At 37.9% G+C, this 17,825-nt stretch overlaps 1 protein-coding gene across 9 annotated transcripts in view; it reads right to left on the reverse strand.

Moving 5' to 3' along the window:
- The window catches only part of gabra2a (gamma-aminobutyric acid type A receptor subunit alpha2a), a 261,180-nt gene that overhangs the window by 238,551 nt on the left and 4,804 nt on the right, over positions 1-17,825 (reverse strand). For 2 of the 9 annotated variants that reach the window (XM_072568481.1, XM_072568500.1), the window contains exon 2: positions 16,496-16,583. In XM_072568481.1, the coding sequence (XP_072424582.1) occupies positions 16,496-16,575 (80 nt within the window). In that variant the 5' untranslated portion in view covers positions 16,576-16,583. Of the gene's footprint in view, positions 1-16,495; positions 16,584-16,831; positions 16,983-17,049; positions 17,081-17,204; positions 17,460-17,531; positions 17,729-17,825 lie in introns of those variants that run through there. The other 7 variants (XM_072568518.1, XM_072568528.1, XM_072568509.1 and 4 more) reach the window with 6 other exon arrangements.

Here is a 17,825-nt window from a genome sequence, read left to right on the forward strand (position 1 = left end):
AGTTGCTGAAATTCACACTTTATGCAAACTGTGTGCTCTTTAAGTTGCAGGCTTTTGAAGTTAGATCTCAATCTTCATTTGTCTGTAGACTTGCTTTCTTTCTTTTGAAGTTTGGTGATATTTTCAGTTCAGGAACATTAAGAAGCTAGAAGATCTAGTTTCCGGATCTCATGGCCATTCTTGACAAATCACTCTTCACATTTGCTGATAGAGAAACCAAGTCTCCTCAAAACACATTCTATAATGAATGGATTGAAGGACAGGCCAACCACCATTGAGCATCTCAGTCCAGCCCAAGGGGAGGACAAGCACAGTGGAAGGAGCACGCAAAAAAACCAAGCAGCCCACCCACTTCTTCAAATACCACTGCCCCACCAATGGCAAGGTGTGCACATTCAGCATTGGACTATTTTGTCACTTTAGGTCAATGGAAGAAATGTTATCCATGAGGGACTGTCAAAGACAAAATAAAGATAGTTTGCTGACACTATCTTTGCTTCCCATAATTGTCAATATATTCATCAGATCCAAGATCACTGTGTTTTTGGCCTTGGTGCGATCATTATGTTAACAGCAGCACTCAGTGCTCAGTCAGAAGGTTATGGGTTCAAGTTCTATACTTGAGACTTGGTACATCATTAAAGCTTATATATTGTACTTGTCAGATGAGATGTCAACCCAAATTCCCAGTCTGCCCTCGCAGCTGGCTCTAATAGATTGAGCAGCACTATTTGAAGCAACAGAATAGTCTCCTGGTATCTTGCACAACGTTTATCTCAACCAACACCACTGAAATTGATTAGCTGATCATTAATTTCCTTGCTGTTTTTGGAGCATTGATGTGTACAAATTGGCCATCATGATTCCTACATGACAACAAATGATTATATTTCAGTTGTATTTAATTGGCTGCATGAGGTCTTTTAGAAATACCAGTCCATTCACTCTTCCTTCTCTCTATTTCAGATCCCTAAAATTAGCTTCATTAAAGCTTCATTGAACAAATTTATTCCACTTCTATTAAGTCCAAAGTTTCATTTTTTTAAAAAATTGCCTTAAATGACAAGTATCATGTGAAAATTTAAGAACCAGAAGTGCAAAAGCAACATTATGACAATTACACTCTAGTAACAATGCATTACAGAAACTTACATCAGCAAATCATACCAAGGCTGTATTTTGATTTCAGTCTATTAAAGTTGCATAAATTAAGGATTACTCACAAAAACAGGAAAGGTAGGCTTACTGGGATTAAATTTGATAGCATCCAAAAATTAGCAGGACAAGCTGAATGTGTGATAAATCTGAGGCAGTTGAATATGTTGTAGGCAGCACACAATGGTTTCGTTGTCTGCTGTCTGCATGCTGTAAATGATTCAGTCTGCACACCAAGAGAAACCAAACTCAATGATGAACACCAGATAAAACTAACCTGTATTATGTAAATCCACCTTGTAATCGCTTAATGAGGGATTTCAGTGTGACTGTAGCAGATGCTGGAAATAATTCTCTAAATGATTTTGGAAATTGTGCAAGAAACAAAAACTGCCACAACATGGGGAAGAATGGGCTTCCGTGGCTTTAAGGTCATGTAGGGGTTTAGATCCAGTGGCATCAATCCCTTTGAATGTCAAAGGGAGGCAGTTACATTTTCTCCAAAGTTTGATCCAGGTTTCGGCATGTTGCTTCAGCTTGTACAGAGTTATGAACACACCTAAAAATTTTGCAGTCAATCAGTCAGTCGGTCAGGGCAAGCATCATCAATTCTGATCTTATCACGAAAAGAAGGTCATTAAGTGAATTGGCTGAAGATAGCCTTCAGCACGACATGGTAGCCTGCCATAACCACAATCATCTTCACCTTTCTTGGTTCTGGATGTAGATTTCCAGCACCCATCACAATGGCCCACAACCATTCCTAAGAATTTTTAATTTTACTCAGGCCTCTTGATACTACACTCAGTCAAACAAGGTCACCTCCATCATCTGCAGCAATGTCATTCATAACCACGTAATTTGCACCTACTTGCTATCACGCAATAACTCACATCTTGTTTATGCTTCTTCTCTTTGGACCACCAAGTGGTTTTCCTCTACCACACTAGATCTGGCAGTAAAGAGAGTTATGAGAGCAAATCTGCCAGATGTAACTTCCACCAAGGTAAACCGTGATGAGGATCCATCATACCACACAGCGCCAACCTCACTTCATCTTACAACTAGATAAGAAGCAGAGGAAGACTGAAGATTTCTCCAGGCATAGCTTTAAGAATGTGACTCACACAAACAGACAGCAGCTGAAAGCATGGGGAACCTTCAACAGTCCTCAAGGGGAGAACCTTGTAGTGAGAATCTATAAGGCAGGATCTGCAGGTAATGGTAGAAAGCATTTCAGACCTGGTAAGAGAAGTGCAGAAGCAAATATGAGCTAGATGCTTCATGAGCGGGAAGACAATTCATACCTGGACAGGTAAAGATTTCATAGAGAGTCAGAGGGGCAGTCCTATGTTGAGGTTTAGCCTGAGAGTAAACGGACAGTGGAGGCTCTCCGAGTGAAGTTGAAATCCATGACAGACAAGGGGAAAACTTCTTGTAAAAGAAGGCAAAAACAGGCTGGTAAACTCGATGAAATCTTTGTACTTACAAATTCAGAAGAGGTGTCGCTGTCAGAGACAGCGAACACCATGAGGCACAGCTATAGAAAGGAAAATAAAGGGCTACAAAAGCAACTTAAAACAAAGCTGTAGATCCTGGAACAAGCAAACCAGAATTAAAGTGATAAAGGGCAAATTTGAAACTGAAGCAGGTAAGGTGTAACAGAATTTTGGAGGCTTCGGAGGATGAAAAGGTTAGAGGTCCATTACTTACAGCCAGGTGAAAGGTGGCAAGCATTTATTTAAATTACAGGCTGCAAGTTTCAACCAAGACGAGTCTGTAAAAGCAGTGAGGTTGGTTTGTGATACAAGTGAAAGAGAGGGAATTATCTAGGTAACATCGGCTAAAGAAATCAGATTCATTTCATAAAAGGTGCGAAGAGCAGAATTTGTTCTCCAGAGCCATTGGGAAAACAGGAATTGGTTTATTGAGGCCACACATTGCAAAATGTATCTAAAACAAAACAAATTTGAAAAAGACAGAAATATTTCATTTTAGCCATGCAAGACAGAAACCATTCATCTTAGCCACATAAGCACAGGAAAAGCTTCTGATACAACAGAACAAAGCAGCTGTAATTCAATACTTTGAATTAAATGCCTTTGAACCAAAAGTAAATATTCACTTTAGGAAGTCATAACAGCTGAAACTATATTTCCAAGAAGATTTAATTTCAGAGATGGAGCAAATAGAACACAGAATTCGACATCTTGGAGAAAACAATACACAAGATGCAGAAATGCATCCAAAATAAATACTAAGATCAGAAACCTAACACGTAAATTCACTTTTGCAAACAAAACAAAGACAGAAGTTGCCAGAAAAGCTCAGCAGGTCTGACAGCAATTGTGAAGAGAAATCAGAGTTAATGTTTCGTGTCCAGTGACCTTTCCTTGGTTCTGAAAAGCAATGTCAGCAGCAAATGTTTCCAAGATGAACTGTGTTGAGGCTTGCAGCACCAGCCCATTCAAGCAGTAGGATCTTTTAAATTGCAAATTAGCATTCTACAATATATGTACTAGTTCATACTTGCACTATAGCAGGAGGATTACTTGTTAGTTACTTTGCATAGCTCGGATGAGTCGGAGTTCTCATAGTTTTATTACAATATCCCTGGGGCCACCAGGTTTTCCCTTCTGTGCAGGAATGGATTCCTCCCAAACTATTTCTTTCAGATTCACATCATCCTTTGGGATGCATGATATTGTACCAAGCCAGAGTAGATGGATCACCCCAAGGTACTTGTTCTTTGATGCAGGGGGTATGTAATGCAGTCTGGCCTTCAAAATGGACCATGCCACTGTGGGTTTGATCAGACTGTTGTCCAGTGCATTCTGCCAGTCAATTCTTGATCACTGTTTCATAAGAAGTTCTAGCATCTGAGAATCATGTTGACTATTTCAACACAATAGCTCTTCTGGGGCAGGAGATATAACTGTACTAACAATAAATCTCAATTATTACCTATGCGGCAAAATGTAAACTGTACATTAAAAGTTGAAATGAAGGTCATACACTTACATTGGCTTATTTAGTGCAAAAGCTACTTAGTTGTTAAATTAACACATTGCGCAGTAATTTATATATTGTCAGTTGTCAAATGATTCAAGTTTGATGTCTACTCAGGATAGCTTATCATAGTTTTCATATGAACAGGTCAGCTCTTTGGACTCATGGGGAAGGACATCCCACAAGGTAGTGGAATCTAGAGTGCAGAATTTACTTCTTTTTACTTTCTTCTCTGCCACCTCTTTGGACTCAAAATATGATGTAGCATGTAGCACACTGGAGGCAAACTCGTCCCAGTCAGTCATCTGTAAAACTCTTATCTCACTTTTTAGATTAGAGTCAAGCTAAACACTAGGTCATAGACAGAGAACACAGGGGGCTAACACCTTCAACATATTGTCTAGCTATCACCATTGTTAACAGCTAACCCGAGAATGCAACTTTAAAAAAAAGTTTTGTGATTTACACATGAAAGAAGTGAAACTATCACTGTATTCTAACAGATGAAAGGCTTAACAGACAATCAATTTTTCAATGTATAACTTCAGTTACATCACTCCGCAAATGTTTGCTATAAATTCTGTGTCACAATCGAGCCCTCCACTAATCACCTAATGAAGGAGTGCGCTCTGAAAACTAGTACTTCCAAATAAACCTGTTGGACTATAACCTGGTGTTGCGTGATTTTTAACTTTGTACACAGTCCAACACCGGCATCTCCAAATCAATATCAGTGCTACTATGCTTCAAGTTTCAGTGTCTTTGATGTGTTTTCTTTGTCAAATCCAGCCTAGGCAATTTTGCAGAGTTTTGCCTGAATGTTTATGGAGTTAGCTTCAAGAAAAAACACTACCATTTTCTTGGTGGTCCTCCCAGTGAATCCAGAGGATGCAGGGAAGCATTGCTGGTACTATTTTTAGTGTTATGTTGTTTGTGCCATTGATACACAGTTCAGGGTTTGCTGCATTACATGATGATGAAAAATGATGAAAACAATTCACTATCCCGAATGAAAAAAATTTTGTGTTTCATATTGTTGAAAGAAAATGCTTCTAGACGCCAATTATATATACTCTTAGGTCTTTTGACATTTACATTTCACACCTTGCTGTACTCTAATGAAAACTTAGTCTAACTGTATAGACATGAACTATTACACAAACAGAAAGCAATTACCAGCTGTGACAAAAAGCCATTTTTATTGATATGCATTAAATCATCATGATTCAATGAGCAGTGACAGTGGGCTCACACACCACCCATCATCTCTGAAGAATTATTAATCTATTCTATAAACGTCGACTAAATAAATCAGTTAACATTGATTAATCCTGAACTGTCAGTCAAACAGATTTAATGGATCCAATGTTACTCTGTTAACATAATCAGGAACTGGTTAAATAGAAATGCTTAAAGATTGCTAAGAAAAACAAGGAAGTGTTTGTATTTTTCTGCTATTCTAGCAGTCCTGCTTTCCTTTCCTATGCCAACATGTCTGTGATCCAAGCTTGATTGGAAACCATAAGATGAATGTTATAACAGAGAGGCTGATCCACACATGATATTTCATCTATGATTGATTCTACCATTTTAAGACATTGTAGTTGTCTGAAATAAATCACTAATCATTGATAAACGTGTGCATGCAGTCATTGCAGTTCTACATGTGTAATTTAAAAACTCTGAAGCTGGTTGGTCCACTGACAACAATAAATACTCAGCTACAAATGTTAATCAAGTGATGGAAATGATAAAATCAAAAACACAAACCTTCACCAAAACATACTAGCTGGATAAAATGGTCAGAATATACAGTCATAGAGATGTACAGCATGGAAACAGACCCTTCGGTCCATGCCGACCAGATATCCCAACCCAATCTAGTCCCACCTGCCAGCACCCGGCCCATATCCCACCAAACCCTTCCTATTCATATACCCATCCAAATGCCTCTTAAATGTTGCAATTGTACCAGCCTCCGCCACATCGTCTGGCAGCTCATTCCATACACATACCACCCACTGCATGATAAAGTTGACCCTTAGGTCTTTTTTATATCTTTCCCCTCTCACCCTAAACCTATGCCCTCTAGTTCTGGACTCCCCCACCCCAGGGAAAAGACCTTGTCTATTTATCCTATCCATGCCCCTCATGATTTTGTAAATCTCTATAAGGTCACCCCTCAGCCTCAGACACTCCAGGGAAAGCAGCCCAAGCCTGTTCAGCCTTTCCCTGCAGCTCAGATCCTCCAACCCTGGCAACATCCTTGGAAGTCTTTTCTGAACCCTTTCATGTTTCACAACATCTTTCCGATAGGAAGGAGACCAGAATTGCACGCAATATTCCAACAGTGGCCTAATCAATATCCTGTACAGCCGCAACATGACCTCCCAACTCTTGTACTCAATACTCTGACCAATAAAGGAAAGCATACCAAACACCTTCTTCACTATCCCATCTACCTGCGACTCCATTTTCAAGGAGCTATGAATCTGCACTCCAAGGTCTTTTTGTTCAGCAACACTCCCTAGGAGTGTTACCATTAAGTGCATACGTCCTGCTAAGATTTGCTTTCCCAAAATGCAGCACCTTGCATTTATCTAAATTAAACTCCATCTGCCACTTCACAGCCCATTGGCGCATCTGGTCCAGATCCTGTTGTAATCTGAGGTAACCCTCTTCGCTGTAAACTACACCTCCAATTTTGGTGTCATCTGCAAACTTGCTAACTGTACCTCTTATGCTCACATCCAAATCATTTATGTAAATGACAAAACGTAGAGGGCCCAGCACTGATCCTTGTGGCACTCCACTGGTCACAGGCCTCCAGTCTGAAAAACAACTCTCCACCACCACCCTTTTGAGCCAGTTCTGTATCCAAATGGTTAGTTCTCCCTGTATTCCATGAGATCTAACCTTACTAATCAGTCTCCCATGGGGAACCTTGTCGAACACCTTACTGAAGTCCATATAGATCACATCTACTACTCTGCCCTCATCAATCCCCCAACAACTTGCCCACTGAGGTCAGGCTCACCGGTCTTTAGTTCCCTGGCTTGTCTTTACCGCCCTTCTTAAACAATGGCACCACGTTTGCCAACCTCCAGTCTTCCGGCACCTCACCTGTGACTATCGATGATACAAATATCTCAGCAAGATGCCCAGCAATCACTTCTCTAGCTTCTCACAGAGTTCTCGGGTACACCTGGGGTCAGGTCCTGGGATTTATCCACCTTTAACTGTTTCAAGCACTTCCTCCTCTGTCATCTGGACATTTTGCAAGATGTCACCAGCTATTTCTCTACAGTCTATATCTTCCATATCCTTTCCCACAGTAAATACTGATGCAAAATATTCATTTAATAACTCCCCATTTTCAAGTATGGTTTATAAATTTCTCAATAGCTTTGATAAAAAGAACACTGGAAATTTGAGTTAACCTAAGAATGAAAAAGCATGTTGAGCAGTTGAATGTGCAACAAAATATAGGCTTACTACCTATAGTTTACTGCAAACTTCCACATTCTTTTGAATTATGAATAACTGCAGAATGTTTCCCTGTTAAGGTTTCCAGAGGTCTCTCTCGAGCATCAACATTTGTTCCAGAGTCAACCAAAACTGACAGGTAAACTCACAGTAATACACCTGCAAAATATCCTAGATTTACCCTTACCTCACCAAAAACTAAAACTTCATTTGAAATAATTATCTTTCAATACATAATTCAAAAGAACGTGGAAGTTTGCAGTAAACTATAAGTAGTAAGCCTATATTTTATTGCACATTCAACTGCTCAACATGCTTCTTCATTCTTAGGTGAACTCAAAATTTCCAGTATTCTTTTTATCAAAGCTATTGAGAAATTTATAAAACATACTTGAAGAGATAATAATTAAATTTGGTTGCTTGACAATGGTGTCACATTTTTCAATGATATTTTTAATACAGCGCTGGCTTCTCAGAAGTATGTTCCAACTTTGATGTAATAATTTATTTTGAAAGCATTTAAAAATATTTTTAAATATCAATGATTAATTGTAGAACATTATGTAGTCATGTGGTACTCATTTTTCATAGTCATTAAAACATCAACCAATTATTTAAGAAAATCTCCAAAAAATAGATTCAAATCAGGACATACTTTAAAGCGCTCACCAATTTCAATTCTTGTGTTTGCAAATTGCTTTCTATCACTTCATATTCTCTAGGATGAAAGAGTATTCTACTTGGTTTAGCCAGTCAGGATGTATGACAGTGAAGGTATGTCAGACATTTCTAACAAAAGTGTTTCAAATGGACAATTTAACATGAGATTTTACCAAAACAACATAAAGACAGGGACTGATAATTTAGTGCTTTCAAAATCACCTTCCTTACTTAAAATAAGGCAGTGGTTTCAATAAAAATTACACTTGAATCCTACTGGTGCTCAAAGTGGCATCTAGAAAGTTTAAGCCAACAGAAAGGTAACCAGCAGGTTTATCATTATTTGAGACACCATTGCTTGCATGTATCATTCTTCATTTAAATGTAATGAGTGGGTGAGTTAATCACTCAATGTGAAAACCTGTAGAAAGGCAAACTCGATGAATAAATAAAATACTGCTCAGAAGAAAATGGATTCCACACAGATATCTAAAACATGCATCTGAACAAAAAGTGTGTTTAATTAAAAATGTAAACATGTGAACTGCTCAAACAAAAGGAAACTGAATCAAAATGGCACCTGGTGAATATCAGCAAATATTATCTGCATTAAACAAAAAAAATACACACAAGCACAAGCAGCTGCCAACAAAGATCCCGTGATCTTTGCGGTGTAGCTTCATACATTCCCAACGGCAGTTCAAATCTGATGTCAGGTCAAGGAGCAACTTGACATGCAACAGTGACATCAGCAAACAGGGAAGTATTCACAAAGAGAAAATCATGAAATGAAAAGCAAACAAAATCCTTCACAGTTAAAACTACATTTTCAGAATGTTAGAAGCTAAAATAAAGATGAGCAAACTTTTAAAAAATGAATTTAAAATGTGAAATTCTGTTATCTTTATGGAAAACTTTGACATTCCACAAATATTAAAATTAGCTTCTCAGGAAGCTAGTGCGGCTGTTTAGTAGCTATTTTCAAAATCAGCATACCATTTAAAACCCAATTGTGGGTTGCACCACACACACTCTCAACAATCTGTCACTTTTTCAAGTGTTTTTAGTGAATTCAGTTGATAACTCCATTGATTGTAATCTGGGAATGATTCATTTGCAAACCCTCTTAGGAAACATAGAATTACAGACAGCAATTTCTGGATTTCCATGTTATTCTGTGTATGTTTGAATTCCAGAAGTGTTGTCACTTCCCCCAAGTAATACTGTTGAATATGACAATTACATTATGCCATCATTATCACCATAATGGGAAGTAGTTTTGATTGGTATCAGCCGTTATTAATAAGTATGACTTTTTTTTCCCCATTTGCCTAACAACTGATTCCAAAGTTGTGGTCTAGAACTGGCAGGTGATCCACTTTATGTCTAGCAGTGGCTGCAGTTCAAAAGGAATTTATTCAGTATTGACATGTTTTGAGAACTCCTAGTCTACTAAAAGTTACATACATAAATTCAAGACCTTTTATCAAAGCAAAAATTAATCTGATTCTTTCAGAAATGTTTTCAGATACTTCGAGGTGCTCAAAAATACAAGAAGCAGATTTTTTTTTTAATTACATATGTGACAGGAAACCATTTTTTCAATATCCTGTTGAATTCATTATAAAAAGAATAAGCTAAGACAAAAGTAAAAAAGGTGAAAGTAAAGCCTGTAGTCTGTAGAGATAAATTGGAGATTAATAAAATGTACAAACTGCATTGCTATTTCGGTCTTTTCTTCCTTCATGCATGGAATGTGCCCTACTCAGGAGTAAAATGAGTAAACTGTACATTCCACCGAATAGCATTTAAATATCTAGCAAAGTTTAAAAAAAAGACCAGAAAATGGTACAATTGTTTGATTCATTTAATAAGAAAACAGATGAAGAGTAATGATATCTTTCAACTAGCTAACTTTTCTCTTTACTGATGGAATTCGTAAATTATCTGTGCACAAGATGCAACAAAGTTCATTATTAAATTAGATTCCCTACAGCGTGGAAACAGGCCCTTCAGCCCACAAGTCCACACCGATCCTCCGAAGAGTAACCCACCCAGACCTATCTCCCTCTAATGCACCTTACACCATGGGCAATTTAGCATGGCTAATTCACCTGACCTGCACATCTTTGTGACTGTGGGAGGAAACCCACGCAAAACAGGGAGAATGTGCAAACTCCACACAGACAGTCGTCCAAGGCGGGAATTGAGCCCGGGACCCTGGCGCTGCGAGGCAACAGCGCTAACCACTGAGCCATAGTGCCACCCATACAACAAAACTGAAGTGTCCATTATGGATTGTAAAATCCTACTGGAATCATTTGAAACAGTGAACTAACAAAGGTTTATTTTAGAAATAATAATTTGAAGAGAAAAAAGGCAATAAACTATCTGAGCTGAAAATGTGTTGCTGGAAAAGCGCAGCAGGTCAGGCAGCATCCAAGGAGCAGGAGAATCGACGTTTCGGGCATCAGCCCTTCTTCAGAAGAAGGGCTGATGCCCGAAATGTCGATTCTCCTGCTCCTTGGATGCTGCCTGACCTGCTGCGCTTTTCCAGCAACACATTTTCAGCTCTGATCTCCAGCATCTGCAGTCCTCACTTTCTCCTCGAATAAATTATCTGAACCCACTATCACAAAAAATTCTTTAAATGAATTAGTGATTTATGAATTTGTGTTAGAATACATTTTATATTGTTAGGTGCTTGAGATTGCTCTATAGTCAGCATGGAAACACCGAGGAAGGAATCAGTGGACAAATGCAATCCCAAGCAGCAGCATGGTAGCTCAGTGGTTAGCACTGCTGCCTCACAGTGCCAGGGATCTGGATTTGATTCTAGCCTTGGGCAACTGTTTGTGTGGAGTTCGCACGTTCTCCCTGGATTTGCTCCAATTTCCTCCCACAACTCAAAGATATACAGGTTAGTTGAATTGGCCATGCTAAATTGCCCATTGTGTTCAGGGACGTTTAGATTAGGTGCATTAAACAAGGATAAATATAGAGTAGAGGAATGGGTCTTGATGGGTCACTATTCGGAGGTTCAGGGTGGACTTGTTGGGCCGAAGGGTGTGTTTCCGCACTGCAGGGATTCTAATCGTGGCATTAATGATGAAAATGCATAACCAAAAACTAAACTCTGAAATATTGAAACACAGTAGTTTTATCAATAATATAAAAAAACTTAATAATGTAAACAAAGCTCATGAATTATATCTATTATAAAAAGTGTTCAGTTTGTTTACATCTAAAAACACTATCAAAAATATTGCATTAATCGACATGATTCCTAACAACCACGACTATTTAAAGTCATTTTTATTTGCTAACATTTCCACATGTAGCTTTGCCTTATTAATATTACAAGCCCATTCTAGAGTCAGACTATACTGACGCCGTCACGAATTAGAACTTCAAAAGAGGTTAAAAAAGCAACTATTTACTGAAACTACATAGAACGATTCTGACCAAACTATGCCTTGTGCACTTTTAGGATGTTCTCTGATTAAACAACCCATGCAAGTACTGAAGGGTCGTTACTGTCCTCAAAACAGTACTGTTACTCAAAGACTCCAATTCCTTCACAGATACTGACAACATAGAATGTGTGACATGCACTCTTGCTTGTCACATAAGAGTATCCATGATATTTTATCTGATCCTATATCAACAATTGGTCATCAAAGCCATCAATGTTTCATTGGAATCAGAGATTTTATGTACATTTCCTTTATAAAGTTATATGCCTTCATTATTTTCTGCAGTTGTTATATCTGTCAGCTTTTGATAGATACATAATTTACGTTTGGAAGTGCACTTTTAATGATCTGCCCACTTCTGTTTACATTTTTCACAGCTTCGAATGAAGAAAATGTCCAGCCAGACTGCATGGAATAAAGTTATTGTGCATTTTTCTTTGGTCATTCTTGAAATTGCTGGACTGGCAAGTGTAAGGTTTAAATATATGGATCATCAGTGTATGAATTTTCAATATTCTACAGATGCACTGTGCAATCTGAATACATTCACCAGAAAGTACTGGATGCCTGTTAGTGAAGGATAGTTCCAGTACAGAAGCAGGCTGATTACCGAATACCATTTGACCAGTGGCATCTGTGCCACAGCTCTGTAAGAACAACCCAATGTGTCCCACTCCCCACTTACCCAGTAACTCTGCAATAGTTTTCTCTGCAGGTGCTTATGGAATAATAATCTAATTATGTAGTTTAGATTACATTATAAATTAAAAATTTAAATCAAGTGATTTATCACCATCATAGATTATTATAATTCACTATAGACATTCAACATTTACAGGCTAGCAAATCTTCGATTTATTTTAAGCAAATATCATTACTTGGCGACTATTTCATTTAATATTTTTTGTTTTTAAATTTGTATTACATGAGCACAACTGTAACTTTTGTAATGTAATAATGAAAACATGTGACATTTCAGGATGTGGTTATGGCTGGCAAGAATTAGAAGGGAAAACCCTGCAACATTTAGTTGTGAATTATATCCAGAGCTTTTTTTTAAGTGAACATGTCAAATGCAACTTTTTTGAGCAAGGTTGGGAATGTTTGACTGGCATTTCAAAAATGGTATTTAATACTTCTTAATTTTTAGTTAGACCCACTCCTTTATGGTGACTCAATACACTGACCTCTATTTTTATTATACTGTTTTCTAGGACTTAGATCATATGACAAGTCCATATTTTTAAATGAAAACTACAAATCAATAGGCTTGTTTGTATCCCTATGGCACCTAATAGATCATGATATTTTTATATGTACTTTAAAATATTGACCCAATACTTTCAAATTTCCCTGTGATTTTTCATATCATGACAAACTCAAAAAGAAATTAAATCATAGTCCTGGGGTGAAGTTGTTATTAAATGCAATTATTTATGTTTGATATCAATTGCATCTATAACACATGTCCAAGTCACATTTGAAATAGTAACACACTGATATTGTTGATGCCTATTTCTTTTGACAAAAGAGCTCAAAATAATCTAATTATGTAAATAGTCACCAATGAATATAATTATGTTGACAAATGAGAATTTGCTTTGACTTTCAAGTCAAACCACCAAAGGAAATGATTGACTTCAAAACCAGATTGAAAGGAGGGCACTAGATGTCATATAAATAGTATTAGTCTCTTCTCATTGCTCAATGACTTTCAATAATGGGCACATGGCCTCCAGAAAATACCGTTGACCAATATGTGTCCATAATTCTTTTTTGATATATGGTTACTAGTCATACCAGTGCCACATAAAGTTAAAACTACAGGTCAATAACTACTTTAACTGGCGTTTTACACTTTCACATTGTTCTTATTAAGCTGATCTTGTTAAAGACACAAAAGGGTTCTTTGTATATAAAGATTCTAATTCTATGCTGAATCTTTTGCATGTAAAGAAAATAATGACTACCAAGTAAAATATTACAATGCTGGATGTTTGTGGAATATTTCTAACGTATTATTTGGACTGACCATGTTGAATACACATTTTCTTAAAGGTGTAAGTAAAAAATCCACTCTAAAGGGAGTAAGTGTGTACTGCTTGGCATAGCAAACATGTTCCAAAACACAGGCTTGTTTCACCCACAGATTCAGGGGGTGGATGCCTTATGTCAGTCATGACTGACTACTGCAGAGTTTCACAAGACAAAATACTTGATTTTTAACATTAAACACATTTTGATTACTGTTGTCAATTATTGTTATATTTTGTCTTATATTGACACTATTATGGTTAGTATTATAATTTGATTACGCAATTATATTCAAAAACATCTTGAAAAATGTATAATCTCAATCATATTGCTCATCATAGCAAAATAACATAACATTCAATACAACTGAAGCACTAACACATAACTTATTTAAAATAAATACGATAATTGCAAATGAAACCTCACAGCACAAACTTACCGTGATGCACATCTAACAGATTTAAATGTCACCAGTAATTCCGGCTGCTAATTGTGATATGCAAGTATATCAATAAGCCTGCCACTGTGAGAAATCTAGCATGATTCCTCTGCTTCAGTTCTGACACAGCATCCCAAGCAAAGAATTAACTTGTCTTTCACATTCAGACATGGATTGACCTTCTATGCATTAAAAGCATTTTCTATTTTTATTTCACAATTCCACAACTGACATGTGAATTATTTATATAAGTAATAGTGAAAATATATGTGATTATAATTCATGACACATCTGACATTCTGAATTATACTTCTTCTGAAACAGTTATATTCGGATAACTAAAAAGAATGCCAATTAGCAATAATGATTACAAATATGATGCTAATTTTGTGAAAATATAACAAGTAGTTTAACTTTCTTTGCAGCAAAGTTCAGGATTAGATATATTCCACAGAGCCTCATAGACCACATGCACAGTTTCTATCAATGTTTAGCTAAATTCAGAAAATTTCCCAAACTCCATAAATTAACTTAGTTTGGATCCCCAATTCAGAATTCATCCATTCATGAGATAACTGTACCAAATTCAGTCGTAATTAACTTGCAAATTTGAAAGATTTAAATGGAACAAATCACGGAAATATGAAATTATGGAAAACAAATACAAGTATAAATAAAACTGAATTAGCTTCACTGACAGTATTCATGAACTCCATTTGGGTTAATATGGGATATTCCTGCCTGATTGCCTGTCAAGAAAATGGTCACCTGGTCCACTGATAGAAACATTCTCATTGCGTTAAGCGAAAAATCACAGAAAAGTGCTATTCACATCTAAGGAAAATAATATTTCTTAAAAGTTTATTTGAACTGACAATTTACTCTTAAAGGAACCACACCGACTTTGCTAAATATTATACTCTTTCCACATAGTTCCATCTTTCCACAAGAATTTCTCCACTGTTAATTGTAAAGTAGTGATCTTGAGATTGTTTAATTTATATCGGGTTCATGAGGGAATTGGAGAGATCACATTAGCTCAGATTTTGATCCCTTTTTACTGATTTGACCTGCAGTGTTTGTGAATTTTTAAATTTACTTTATTAATAGACTTGACTAACTTTGCGTATCTAGAACCCATCTTGTCCAGGCTATGTGAGAACATTAACAATAACTGGCACAGTCACAGTCACTCCAGTACAATCTCAAAGAGATTTCAATAAGCACTACATCGTCTAAAATACTAATGCACTGTTCCACTGATATATTCAAACAGTTTTCTCTTAAGTATTTTTTAAAACCCAGAATCAAACAGCCAGTTTTCAAAATTTTAACATTGACCCTGCTCATTCAAGCAGTAATAACAGGTTTCTCTGCTGAAGTTGTGTGCTGACACCACCTAGAGGTTTTAACTGAGTAGCAGCTTTTCATTTTTCTGATTGAGCCAAGTTGGAAAAAAATGACGATTTTCATAAAACCATAGTTTTAATACATTGAAATATTTAGCAACCTCAGATCATTTTAATATTCCTTTTCTCTACTGACTTGAAATTGCCACAAGATTTATTCATACTTTGAAAATAGTAACATTTCAACATGGCAACTATAAGTAGAGACATTAGCCTCGAAGCCTGTTTTCTTTATTCTGGTTGAAACATAAACAATTAAATCTACTGTCACTTACACACTAATACAGTACATTAGAATTAACAGTCCTATTTTAGCTTATGTATGATTTAGGCTTATTCTTATTTTTCATACAAATACATGCTGCATAACTGATCATTTCCTCTGTGCAATGAAGTGCAATTCACTCATTCAGAAAACTATACTCAACTCCTTACTTTTCAGATTTTAGCGTCATTTTGGATAACTCTACCAACAGCTTTTATTTTAAGCATATTACAACTATTTAAAATAGGTGATGTTTAGCGCTAAACCTTGATATGTTGTCATTTTTCAGTCCCTTTCCAATAGGCCTGTTAAACGCTGGACTCAGAAAATCCTACAGGTCCAGTAAACAGAAAATATATTTTAAAAATAAAGAAGTTATTTCAGCTTTTGTTTGAAGTTCTCCTGGTTCTCACACACAAGTATATTTCAGAGATTTAAGGTGGATAACTGCTTAAATTTGAAGTTGGGCATGTTCCCCCCCTGGTTGGCACAACCAAAGTTTCTAAAAGGTTAGCAGGAAGCCATAGGTAGAAAATATTTAATATTCATACTCTCTACTCACCCTGCTAGCCAGGAGACAACCAACGCCAGACTAATAAGGGCTGAAGGCAGAAATTTGTTCATGGTCAGACTTCTCTTCATCGCTGCTCCTTTAAATAAAAAAGTTAAACAGCACAGCTAAAGAATAAAGGAAAGCGGTCATTCTACATAAGCCTCTACAAGTGTCGGATTCGTGCTCGTTTGCTTTCACTGACTTCAGCACCTAATGCTAATTGATGTGAAAAAGCCCGTTTTACAATATGATCCACAAAGTACTGTAGCATTTTTCCCTCTTTATCGGCAAAATGATGCATTCGGGAAATTAGAAAACATACATTTTAAAATCAGACGTATTCACCTTTGTATATATAGATATACGCATGCAGAAAATGATTTTTTCGAAGAATCTCTGCATTTTAAACAACTAGTAGCCGTTGCAATATTAAAGACTTTCGGACAATTTGGATCCTGCATCGAAACATTTGCCTCATTGCAAATCTCAGAGCCCGGGTTTGCGAACCGTACACAGGGCGCGATGCAAGAGCTAAGAATGGTTGCAGTCTGCAGGTTATTTACCTCAAAAGATGAGCCAAAGTGTGCAAGGGGTGAGCGCACGGCGGAGGCTGAGATAGTTACCCCCCAATCCCACCCCCCTCCCCCCCCCGCATCTTTTCGGGATTCCTCAGTGAGAGAAGCACAGAGTGTTAGCTGCCAGCGCTCGCAACTCTTACCTGGGCTCCCGAGGGAGGTGCGGGAGGGGGGGGACTTGGGGGGAGGGGTGACTGGGGGTGAGGGGGGGGGGAGGAGGGAGGGATAGGGGCCGGGGGCTCCTGCTTAATTGCTGCGCTCCTGCACTCAGCCGCCTGCTGCTGGAGGAGAAGCAGCCTGCAGCCCGGAAAGTTGCCTTGCTCCGAGTGCGATGCTGCAGCGGCAGGCAGCCAAGTACGCGCACCAGGCCGGCTCGGGGTCGCGCTCACTCGGGTGCGCGCCTCTCTACACTGACACCACCTCCGGCACCGCTAATTTATGCTGAGCCATGGTGGCACCCGGGTGCTGACCGGCCCCTTCTCCATAACCTGGATCCAATTGCTGCAGGGGCGGCTCCCGGACACCGCTCCCGGGCCATTCGAAAGGCACACACTCCGGTTAAACACACACACGCACACACTCTCCAGTTAGATACACACATACACACTCTCTCTCTAGTTAGACACATACATACTTCAGTATACACACTCTCTCCAGTCAGATACACACACACACTCCAGTTAGAAACACACACACTCCAGTTAAACACACACACTCCAGTTAGATACACACTCTCTCTCCAGTTAGACACACACACACTCTCC

The sequence above is a fragment of the Chiloscyllium punctatum genome, chromosome 1, assembly GCF_047496795.1.
Source record: "Chiloscyllium punctatum isolate Juve2018m chromosome 1, sChiPun1.3, whole genome shotgun sequence".
Taxonomy (NCBI): Eukaryota; Metazoa; Chordata; class Chondrichthyes; order Orectolobiformes; family Hemiscylliidae; genus Chiloscyllium; species Chiloscyllium punctatum.